The sequence below is a fragment of the Rhamphochromis longiceps genome, linkage group LG6, assembly GCF_057381845.1.
Source record: "Rhamphochromis longiceps isolate RC_006_pf linkage group LG6, R_longiceps_female_GT1.1, whole genome shotgun sequence".
Classification (NCBI taxonomy): domain Eukaryota; kingdom Metazoa; phylum Chordata; class Actinopteri; order Cichliformes; family Cichlidae; genus Rhamphochromis; species Rhamphochromis longiceps.
Genome location: NC_140562.1, coordinates 29,884,878 through 29,896,194, shown reverse-complemented (window position 1 = coordinate 29,896,194; position 11,317 = coordinate 29,884,878). Strand labels below are relative to the sequence as shown.

The following is an 11,317-nucleotide window of genomic DNA, read 5'->3' as shown; positions in this document are numbered from 1 at the left end:
CTAAATAATTTAAAGTAAATAATCTAACCTATGCCACAAACCCTAGGTAGCAAACAAACAGTCCCCAGTAGACCTACACAGACACGGAGACAACGTGCAAATTTTTCCGTTCTGTTGAGACATGGAACACAATAACCTTTGAAACAGTGACACATCCAGACTGAATCATCTCTATATTTTGAAGAACTTGAGGCCACCTTTCTCCCATTTTCGACACTGTCTGAAACTTTTATGACCATTTCATTGGTATTTAGGTTGTGCTCAATGACTGGTCAGTCTCCGTCAGCAATAACATGGTGTAAAGTATTGAAATGTTTCGGCAGAACTTGGCATGATGTTATTGAACTATGGAATTTGAGCTTTAATTCAAGGGGTTAAAAAAGATTGTTATTATATTTTTTTAATATTTACTTTATTAGTGTTCTAATTTTAAGTGGTCAAATGTAATGGACTATTTATTCAAAAGCTGTTTATCAACAGGCAAGGAGATTTTAATTGTATTTTTTAATCAATTAGGCAGGTAAAAGGCAAGTCGAATAGCCATCCTCAGAATTAAAAAAAAACAAACAAGAAAAACAAACAAACAAAAGAACTCAAAACCACCAAAAAGATAATGGAGAAAATGTGGAGAAACAATAGAAATAATTCAGGTACAAAAATTAAGAGCTCACATGAGCTTCGCACATCGCAACATAATAAAGTCTGATTGTTTATGGAAGACAACAATGAGGATGATCACAGGATCCTTTCCATGGGAAAAAAAAATTCACAAGTTTCATCCTCTGCTGAACAACATAACACAAAGAGATAAAGGGAAGGCTTCAAACACTACAAGATTTAAACCACTCCTCGGGTTTTTGAACAGCAATGCCAGATCTGCAATTTTGCAGAACAAACAACCAAAAAATGAAAGGCCATTTATCCAACAATATCTGTAAGAGAGGAAGCTAAGATCTGCCCGTACCAGAGTAAAGTATGGAGTATGCTTTTAACAGCTCATGATCTGACACATACTCTGTAACACACACTAGAGGCAGTGTGATGCATGGTCATGTATGCCTTTCACTGGGTCACTAAAACACAGAAGACACAGGATGAATTCTGTGTTTAGGGATATAACTGCTGGTAAAATTCAGACAAATGTAGCAAAGTTTACTAGACAGACAATGTACAATGAAACTAAATATACAGTGAAAGCAACCCAGGACATTTTAAACTTCAGGAAGTGGATTATTCTGCAATCAATTACCTGATCTGTCCCTGACAGAATGCTTTGAGTGGAAACATAAAGAGCCTAAAGCTCCTCAAACAACATCTGAACACAGTCACTGTATAGGTCTGGCAAAGCATCACAAAGGAGGAAACCTGTTATTTGGTCTGATCTGAACCTGACAGAACAGCATTCCACTCGCTTAAAGCAAACATAATGGCCTAAAATCCTTCAAACAAACACTGAAGACAGCCTCAGTATAGGTTTGGCAAAGGATCACAAAGGAGGAAACCTATTACTTGGTCATGTTTATGAATTCCAAATTTCAGGCAGTCACTGCTTGTGAAGGATCCTCAACAAAGAAATCTAAAATATTTGTTAAGTTAATTTGTCTAAATACATTTGAGTCCCCGAAAATAGGGGACGGGGTATAGATGGTGGTAATTCCTCAACACCTGAGGCAGTATTTCTGTTCAGCTGCTTGAATTAGAGCTGAAAATCTGCACTTGAACAGGTTTTGATTGATTCATTTCAGATCTACTATTGTGTTTAAAGAAAAAAAGCATTATGAAAATTGTTACTTGTTACTAATTGCTACTTCATATTAAAACATTTTAAATGGACCCATTTGATTATAAAAATATCTGTAAACATATTTAGTACAACTAAATGGCAATAATCAGCTCAGTGTCTTATTGCATTCTGAATTCAACACCAGGGAGAAATGGGCTGAGCACTATGCAAGTAAATGCCTCTGTCTCTCAAGTCCTTGGGAATGAACCCATTGAACTCCCTGAGGTGTATGGAAATAACTAGCAGAATGCAAAATCTTATATCCACTCTGCCATCTAGTGGCCAGAAGCCATTATTGCTTCTAAAGAGCCGTTAAGTAGCAACAGATGGTAAGGTTTCAAATCCATTTGTTTGTGGTTAAATGGTGAAAAGAAGGTGGGCCTTCTTGTTTAATAACATTTTTTGACAGTGGCGATGAAAAAATGCAGGGTTTAAGCACAAGTTAGAAGAAAATGTGATTTATTATGGTAATAAAAATGATATGAACAACCAGAAAATCACGTTCTTATTACATAATCAAACCATACTTTCTTGGTTAAATCGACTATTCCATGAGTGTCAAAATAAAATAGTTACTTCATGTACTTGCTGTGAACAGGGGGTGTTTATAAACAGATTAAACAGATCTTTCAGCTCAAATGAGCAACTCATAACAACATGGTATTAACTTCAGGCATTTTAAAACACAAAGAAACAGTTAAAACTAGTATTTTGCTCTTTTAGCACAGACAAGAAAAAGAATGGAAATATAAGATGAAAACGAAACAGGAAATGCATGACCTGTGTGAGAAACAGCACTAACTGCAGCAATGAAACTAAAAGTAGTAGTTGTAATAAAACCATCCTTTAAGATCACAAAATCCAAAGTATTTTGTTGTAATATAAAACAAATATAAAACCTGAATTTTAAATATAAAATAGAACCTACAATAAAAAACAACCAGATGGTAACCTAGACTCCACCGCACAATCTTTTACCAATAAAGTTAAATTTAATGTTTTCCACTAAACCAAATGAGAATGAAACAAATATTTTAGAAACAGATGTTGTTAATTCTCATATCAACCATTATTCTAACATATAGGCATACGCCCAGCTTACTAGTCAGCGTCTGCGAATTGGTCTGGCTCAGTGGGAATGATGTGACGGGACCATATCAGGGGGTGCGGGTGGTACACCGCTGGTGTGTAACTGGCTGACACGGGCAGGGCCGCTGTGTCCCTTTGCTTCAGTGTCAGGTCCTGCAAAGCAAAACGGAGGACGTCTTCTGGACCTGAAACAGGCAGCAACACACGTCATAGCCTGAATCCTAAAAGTAGTACTGACACCTACATCAGCTTCAATGAAAACAGGATGCTGAAGGACTGAAACTTGCTGTTTCTAATATTCATTTTTAATTTAGTATATATCCTGGCACTTTTATGCACATTTGACCATTTAAATGAAAGGAAATGTAGATAACACTTTATAACTGCAATGAGCCATTTCAAAGTGGCTCTGTGTGGCAAGACTCGCTTCTCTAAGGACTTTGGTTTCAGCAGTTTTCCTTTATGACAGAAAAGGTAATGACTACTACTACTATTAATACACATCAGGTAAACTTTAAAATTTCCTTGTTTGACCTCAGTGGTGAAGATATATTCAGTAATCAACCTTACAGCAACATAAATTTATAACTTATTACATATGCATGTATATAATAACTAAGACATTTAAATTCAGTACTGTAAAGAGAGTAGATGTCATGAAAATGTTTTTTTCTTTACCATAAGGTCTGACCCCAAAACACATGTTTTTCCAGTCAGAGCGCGTGCCCTCCTGGATCTCTTTTCCCCAGTCTTCCTCCGCTTCTATGGGTGCGGGTGAAAGAATTTCCGGGTAGACGACTTCTTTGTCTCTGCAAGAGGGCTCATGTTAATTAAAGCAGCGGTCCCCAACCTTTTTTGCGCCACGGACCGGTTTATGCCCGACAATATTTTCACGGACCGGCCTTTAAGGTGTCGCGGATAAATACAACAAACTAAAACTAGTACCGGTACCGAAAAAAAGAAAATTTATTCATAACACATGCGAAAAGACCAAGGAAAACCGAGTAAACGATAAAAACGATAACGAAATAACGCTGAAAACCGATAAAAACCCTGAAAACTATACATTTCACACCTGAGCCTCAACTCTCGCGGCCCGGTACCGGTCCGAGGGTTGGGGACCGCTGAATTAAAGTGTTCCATAATCAGAGGGAAGGGAACTTAATTACATATTTGAAATACATTTCTGGTTGTTAGTGGCAGTATTTTTCGCCACAGTTTACATCTGATGTGTGCACAAAACCATTAATGTTGGAATTACTGTAACTGTGTGCTTTAAAAAAAATGCTATACAAATAAAGTTATATTTATGAGTATTATAGAGTATTTTTATGCTTTAATTCTTGCTGTCATTATGTGAATGAGATGAAAAAAATAATTTACCATTCCCATACGTTTTCACTGAATATAATAATTCAGTACAATATGCACAACTCATTCTTCACATCCAGAAGAAGCTTTGATGCATCTCTCCACTCAGTCTCAAGCATTAAAGGGTTATGGGAAGATGGGCTGTTTATACAAGAGCAGCTGGTCAGGGTGATAGAAGGGCAGCAGGACGGTTATCTGCTCCTTTGTGCAAAGAATTAACCTCCAGCGGGCTGCTCATGTACATGTTTATGTCGCTCCGATGCATCTGTTATCACTTTAATTTGCACCGAAACAAGTGAAATGGATTCACAATGATTTATGCTTTTTACCTGGACACAATGATATCCCTTAAGTCTCTGTGTGTAAATCTACAGACAGATTTGAGCCTAACTATTATGTTTTTAGTGTTCATACTGTGCTGGCTGGAGATTTAAGAGACAGATATGCACAAGAATATTGATATCACTCTCACATGTTACTCACAGCAAGATAAGCAGTTATCTAAAATAATAACTAAAGCATTCAATTTTCTGTCGTCTCATCTGAAACTTCACTCAAGTTGGGACTGAAAGCATTTATTCTTCTACTTCATGAGTATAATTTTTGTACAGGAATACTTTTAATGACTGTTTCCAATACAAAATTATAGTGTGAAATTGTCTGCACTACAGGAGCTTTTATAATTTCACATATTCAATCTATGGACACATCTGAATCCCCCTCGCTCTGTGCACAGTCCCACTGGAATGGCATTCCCTAGGCTGTTCCCATAAATCTGGAAGCATAGAATTGAGAACCCCCCTTGCTTGAAGTAAAGGACCCTGGCTAACCCTAAAAAACAACCCCATAGCATTATCCCTCCTCCATCAAACTTTACAGTTGACTTTTATGCACCTTGTTCTGTACTTCAGGGCTGAGTTGCAATGGTTCGTAATTTATGAGGGAAGAACTTTACAAACTTAACTGATTTATTACAAAAGTGGCATCCTATTACAGTACCCCACTCAGATTTAATGAGGTCTTTAGAACAACCCATTCTTTCACAAATGTTTGTATTTGTTTTTATGCAGAAGGGAGTAAACTTGACTCATCTCCATCAGCTGAGCATTACGTATTACTTATCTGTCTCAGGGCCTCTGCAGTAGTAAATCTTGCTACTCTAGGGCTGTTATTAATGGTCCACTGCAAAACCATTAAAAAAACGTGTTGATTTTAAGTAGAATCAACACATATAGGTATATATAGGCTGGACTTGAGAACTTTAAGATTAAGATAAGTGATGCACCTCTTCTTGTGTCTCGATCTCCTCCACCTTTTCTTCTTCCCTGACGCCGATAGGCTGGGATCTGGTACCTTTTGGTCAATGTTACTGGGTGGAGCACTAACTTTGGCTGAGTTACCACTCAGGAGATCTTCACTGCCGTTTCCATCAGATGCTGGGGCATCACAGAGAGCTGGAATTTTGCATCCTTGTTTCTTGAGGGTCCCTGAGGGTGCTGCTTTTGTACTCTTGCCTTTGTAGCCATAGTTAAAATAATCGTTAATCCTGTATGTGGGTTTAGGACCATGCTGTGTGCCAGCTGGTGTGCTCCTACTGATTCTGCTGGCAGAAGCTGAGCATCCATTGTAAACAACTGCTCCATTAACCAAACCTGTGTTGTTGATCAGATCATTGGTTTTACGGCTGTTGTGATAGGTTCCCCTTCTGTTAGGCTCAAAGTTCATACAAGCCTGAGGCATCGCTTCACCTGTGAAACAGATGGAAGAGATTGGCTGAATTTCTTACATGATTTGTGTCAGTTGAGTGTGATTAGACCAAAAGTGACCCAAATGTTATACTTTGACTTCTTTAGAGACTTTAGTTAATAATGAAAACATGTCATTAACGGCACCAACAGACCTCAGGTTATTTACATATCAAAGAGATTATCTAATTCTTACAGTGACTGACACTGAGAACACAATACTTTCAAATGTAAATTACTGACAAGTCTCCTTCCCTTTATACTAAGGACTGTTGGTTTTAGTGACGTTTCTAAACATATTTCCTGTATTAAAGTCTGATTCACAAACATTTACTTTTAGTGTGAATAGGCAGCTTTGAGCTGACAAATCTGGATATCGTCTGATTAGCAGTAGCTTCATTTTTCAGCATGACAATAATCCCAAACACACTGCCAATGAAGTAAACGCCACATGGAACTAAAAATCCCCCCCACCCACAGTGAAACAGTATCTGTCATGGATTGGCCTTCCCAGAGCTTGGACCTCAACAGTATTGAAACAATGTGCGATCAATTTGTCAGAGGAGGGAACAAAAGCTAGCCAACATCCAAAAGCTTTTGGGTGTCCTTCAGGATGCCTGGAAAACTACTCCTGAAGACCACTTAAAGAAATTACAAGAAAATCTGTCTAAAAGAGACATCCATACCATTATTGACTTTCATTAATTGTAAAAAGCCTGTTTTTGCCTCTTATACTGTTTTTTCCATTTATGTTTGCACATGCTCAATACATCTCTGCACCCATCTCATTCTTTTTCTACGGAGCCCCGCAGGGGACATGGGAGAAAAAAAAAATTAAGACGGACTTTTCCGAGATCTCGCAAAACTTTTAGCCGCATTCTTTTTTTCTTTTTTTTTTATTGACAAAGCACAAAATAGCAAACACAATGTCAGGGGGTTCGTATAAAAAAGCCAAATAGACACAGTCTATTATAGAATCACATAATATTGAACAGGGAACATAGGTTTACGGTTTTGACAGCTTTTTGATTTTGAGAATGTTGTATGGTTTTAACATATTGTTTGGTTTCATTTAAAAAGCACCGAAAGGATGGTTTTGCGTTAGAAAATTTCGACTTATGTATATGAAATTTAGCCAATAATATCAATAAGTTAATCTTTTAGCCGCATTCTTCGGACGCCGGCTCGAAGCCAACCGGGAGGTCGAGGCACGATGTGCCGGGAAAGCGGTGTTCCACCCGGCTGTAGTAGGTCTCGACCTCCCGTTAGCTTCGAGCTAACGGGAAGAATGCGGCTAAAACTTTTGCGAGATCCCGAGTTTGTTTTGCGAGATCTCGCAAGTCCGTCTTAATTTTTTTTCCTCCCATGTCCCCTGCGGGGCTCCGTATTTTTCCTTTTACAATACCAAAAAAAGATGGGGTGGCTCAAAGCTTTTGCACAGTACTATATAAAAAGTCTAAACTTGGGGAATGGTTTTAATGAGGACTTAAAACTGTGCAATTCATTTTTTGTCTAGTGCATATACTGACTAATGATTGTTTTTGGTGAAATTTAGTTGGTGTGTCTCTGTGAAAACAATGGCTCTGTGTCTCTGTGAAAACAATGGCGGTCCATTAAGCTAAACTTTCAGCCTAAACCTTTTCAGTCAACACCTTTCTTACTTTTTTTGTTAAATAGTTATTTTCATTGGTATTAATAAAAAAACTAAACAAATAATTTAAATCGTAAACAATTTTACCTTAACAATAACCAAACATACTGACACTTAGCTAGCTTTGTGCTCTTTTAACCCCAGTGAATGTAGGCGCCCTGTTTTCTGTTAGCGGGCTAACAACTTTAGCGCCGTTATCAACAGCTATCGTCATGCCGGCTGCTAAAAGTTTGTGAGCTTCCTGTGGGAAGAAAACAACAGGGAGCAGATAACATACACGGAAAGCACCAAGTTATGCGTTCACATGCAAGTTTACCTTAAAACATCACTCACATTATGCTTAATTTTAATTTAACTCTTACCTGCACCGCTGTGTCGGGCACACCAGCCGCGTGCAGCACCCAGCTGATCAAATGAAGCTGCGCAGTTCGCCGATAGGAGGCGCCAGAGTACACAAATACTGCTCCGAGAGCAGGTACAAATAAATATATAAATGAAAGAAGATAAAGAATAAAATCTAAAAATAAAACTAATGTATACAAATAAATAAATGAATGAAATAAATACATAAAACAATAACTGGCATTTATAATCCGCAAAATCTCTAATAACACCTAAATTAACTGTAATGTAATTAGTCAAATTAGGTAAAACTACATGTATAAAAGCACCAGTCACAGTCAAATCAGATAGAAATGTTTTTTCTGTCGTTGCTCCAAAATAATATTGTAAGGAAGATTTATTTAATAATTATTTTTGGGGTTTTTTTTCCCTCAATGCCTGGGCTTACATGGGTATTGACCATACATAACTAAACAGCGCAGTGCTGCCCTTTTACAAAAGGTTGTAAATCTTGCATTTTAAGATTTCCCATATGAGAATACACAATACACACAAACACATAAAATAAAACATTAAAGTTAAAACATTCTCATTTGGCGACATGACTATTTTCATGCCAGCGCAAACACTTTTATTTACAGCAAAGTACATAATGGCAGCTAAGACAGCAGCAGCATACACTTTAGGCACAATGTTTATGTTTTAGAAACTATAGCTGAATTCAAATGAAAATAACAGAAATTTCATGAGACAACATCACTGCCAAAGCCATTTTTTATTGCTATTTAAGATGACTGCATCCAATCGGATCGTCCTAATAACAGAAAGCTAAAAGCCATGAGTTTGTGACAGTTTTTACAGCTCAGTGTGTCTTGAATTTTTGTTTTTTTACTTGAAGAATGGCATAAGTGGATTAAAAGTGAAAAGATTTAAGATGCAAAACAGGACACAGATCAGCAGGTACAGGTAATAAGTTAATATTGCTCATAATAGTCACCGTTTAAGTTAGGAAGACAGTAAACAACCATATATAAAAACCCACTTTGAAACTGATTGAAAATCAGTGGACTTACTGAATCTAACAAAAACCTTGAAAAAAAACTCAAAAATCATTGCTCACTGTGTTTATATAAAAAAAGGAAAGAAAAGAAGATAAACTGGCTTGCATACGTCACAGTCTTGTGCTATACTGCAAACAGGACAGCTAAGCAACAACAATTAGTTTCTTGATTAATCTGTATAAAAGTGTTTTCTCAGTATCAATCTGAAAAAAGATTGGTGAGTGGCACATAAAATACAAATTATCACTAGATAATTACAACATTTACAAGTCATGAAAATGTCATACATAGACAGAAAACGCACTTTCCCAAAAACAGCGTAAATCTATAGCGAGATTACCTCGAAAAATGTCCTCAAAAGGCACAGACAGAAGTAAATGTGACCATGCAAAAGGAAACAAAACCTTTTTTTGTGCAAGGAAGCAAAACTCAAGTTTAGAATAATTACATAATACATGAGATTGTAATTGTTTCCCCTCTGAAAACAATGCCCTCCATATAACAGTACTAAATACTGTACACATGTTGCCAAATGTATTAACCAGTTTCAATGGAAAACTGCTTTTTTGGCCACACAGAAAGTTAATAAGGAATCGTACATTCGTGATATTTACAGTTTAAGAGGGCTTCAGAGTCATTGGGGCTTAAACTACAATCTGCAACCTGCTGTAGGTGCAAATGTGACAAATCAAGTCTTTTGTACCAAAAAGTGAGTCTCCTGTGCACGCTCACATCCGGTATCCAAGTCACTGAACATGAAAAGACAACTTGGTAAACCACGTTACAATGGCTACCAGTCACTCCACCTCACGCTGTACATTCACATCTTTATATTTCTGTGCAACATCATTTGGGGTCTATTACAAAGCAACAGTGACTTTTTATCAAGCTCAAGTTTAGCTAGCAAATAGCAGCCATGGAAGTTACAGTTTGAAGACACTCCTTGGTTGCAGCTTCAGCGCCATAACGCGACACTCAGCGACTCGTCTGTACCAACTAAGGGCCATTTCTCAGTGAAAACTGTTCACCGCTTTAGGACTGATTGATGTACGAAGTGTGGTTTCGTGGAAGACGTGCGCAAGAGTGAACGAAAAACGAAATTTCACTTTCAGTGTACCTTCATCGACTTCACAAAAAGCCTCTTTTGGTAGCATACCTGGCCTATCATGTAACATCCCCACCTGTTTAGGGTCAACGCTCTTCCTTAATTCATCGTCTTCAATTTATAATGTGGGCATCACTCTTTTTCTCTCTCTGACCACTTGTGCCTCGCTTCTTGACCTTCTTTCAGCACATACTTGTCCAAATATGTCATCACACGCACTCAGAGACTGGCAACAGTGGCCTGGCCTGTCTCACTCTGGATTTAAAGTCTGCTTGTCATGTTGCTCTACTGTCTTATTGTGCCTCTCTACGCCATGCCAAACAGCTTCAGGATAAAGCTGTTTACATTTTCTTTTTTTTTCCTCCAGTTTTCATGTCCAGTGTACTAAATCAAGTGAATCTTCAAAGCACGTTGGACACTGAATATTCCTGGAGTTTTCACAAGAGATCAATCTTGTGACTTCAACTCCAGCTCACAGCATAGACAGAATAAAAATGTGATCAAATGAGTAGAACAGTCACAGTAGCATAACCAGTCAGTGAACAATCACTGGCTGAGAAAACTCCCTTTTGTTCAACACAGAATCCCCTTCTACCATCCTGAAGAGACGCTCTTCTTGGCACAAACAGCAGGGGGCGATGCATGTCTGTTTACGTAAGACTGGCTCTGTTTTTCTGTACACTTTCCCCCCGATTCAGGTCACCCTGCTCTGATCAGACAACTGGAATGATCCTCACTCTCCCAAGATCAGGAACGCTGCTCATTCCAGTTGAGTCGCTGCTAGTTCTTTATCTCTAGAATGGAGGGGTTGTGGTCCAGGATGTTCAGGATGATTTTGTCCATGTACTGCCGCAGACGTAAATTGATCTCCTCTTGCTCCTTCAGGGCTTCCATTAACTAGGGAGAAATATGTACAATACATGTTTATTCATTAGAAAAAAAAAATGTTACTATGATTCAGTTACATGACAATGAGCTCACTGTACTCAAATGGCCACCACAGTTACCACATCTGCATCCATTAGGGCAACTTTTTGATGTAGCAAAAAACCTGCATCAGCTTTGTGATGCTATCATTTCAACATGGACCAAAATCTGAGGAATGTTTCTGTCACCTTGTTGAATCTGTGCCACGAAGAATCGAGGCAATTTCAATGTCACTAGCAAGGT

At 38.0% G+C, this 11,317-nt stretch overlaps 2 protein-coding genes across 4 annotated transcripts in view; both read right to left on the bottom strand.

Moving 5' to 3' along the window:
• Positions 1-2,225: 2,225 nt before the first annotated feature.
• On the bottom strand, positions 2,226-8,058 carry LOC146668265 (uncharacterized). 2 transcript variants are annotated; one of them, XM_085410164.1, is made up of 4 exons: positions 8,002-8,058; positions 5,529-5,991; positions 3,551-3,681; positions 2,226-3,057 (listed from the first exon to the last, which is right to left on the bottom strand). In XM_085410164.1, the coding sequence occupies exons 2-4, from the start codon at positions 5,981-5,983 to the stop codon at positions 2,885-2,887; spliced, it is 759 nt and encodes a 252-aa protein (XP_085266290.1). In that variant the 5' UTR covers positions 5,984-5,991; positions 8,002-8,058; the 3' UTR covers positions 2,226-2,884. The 2 variants fall into 2 exon arrangements, with proteins under 2 accessions (XP_085266290.1, XP_085266291.1); XM_085410165.1 differs by having other exon boundaries at positions 2,226-3,025.
• A 401-nt stretch (positions 8,059-8,459) lies between these two features.
• The window catches only part of rab11fip4b (RAB11 family interacting protein 4 (class II) b), a 30,275-nt gene continuing 27,417 nt past the window's right edge, over positions 8,460-11,317 (bottom strand). The window contains exon 14 of one of the 2 annotated variants that reach the window (XM_085410163.1): positions 8,460-11,044. In XM_085410163.1, coding sequence (XP_085266289.1) covers positions 10,928-11,044 — 117 coding nt within the window. In that variant the 3' untranslated portion in view covers positions 8,460-10,927. The remainder of the gene's footprint in view (positions 11,045-11,317) is intronic. The other variant, XM_085410162.1, reaches the window with a different exon arrangement.

What these genes read in the sequence shown, in the direction of transcription:
- LOC146668265 (XM_085410164.1), bottom strand. Translation starts at nt 5,983, where the DNA reads ATGCCTCAGGCTTGTATGAACTTTGAGCCTAACAGAAGGGGAACCTAT. An exon ending in AGATCGAGACACAAGAAGAG is followed by an intron (nt 3,682 to 5,528) that starts GTGCATCACTTA and finishes GCCCTCTTGCAG; the next exon opens with AGACAAAGAAGTCGTCTACC. An exon ending in TTTTGGGGTCAGACCTTATG is followed by an intron (nt 3,058 to 3,550) that starts GTAAAGAAAAAA and finishes TGCCTGTTTCAG; the next exon opens with GTCCAGAAGACGTCCTCCGT.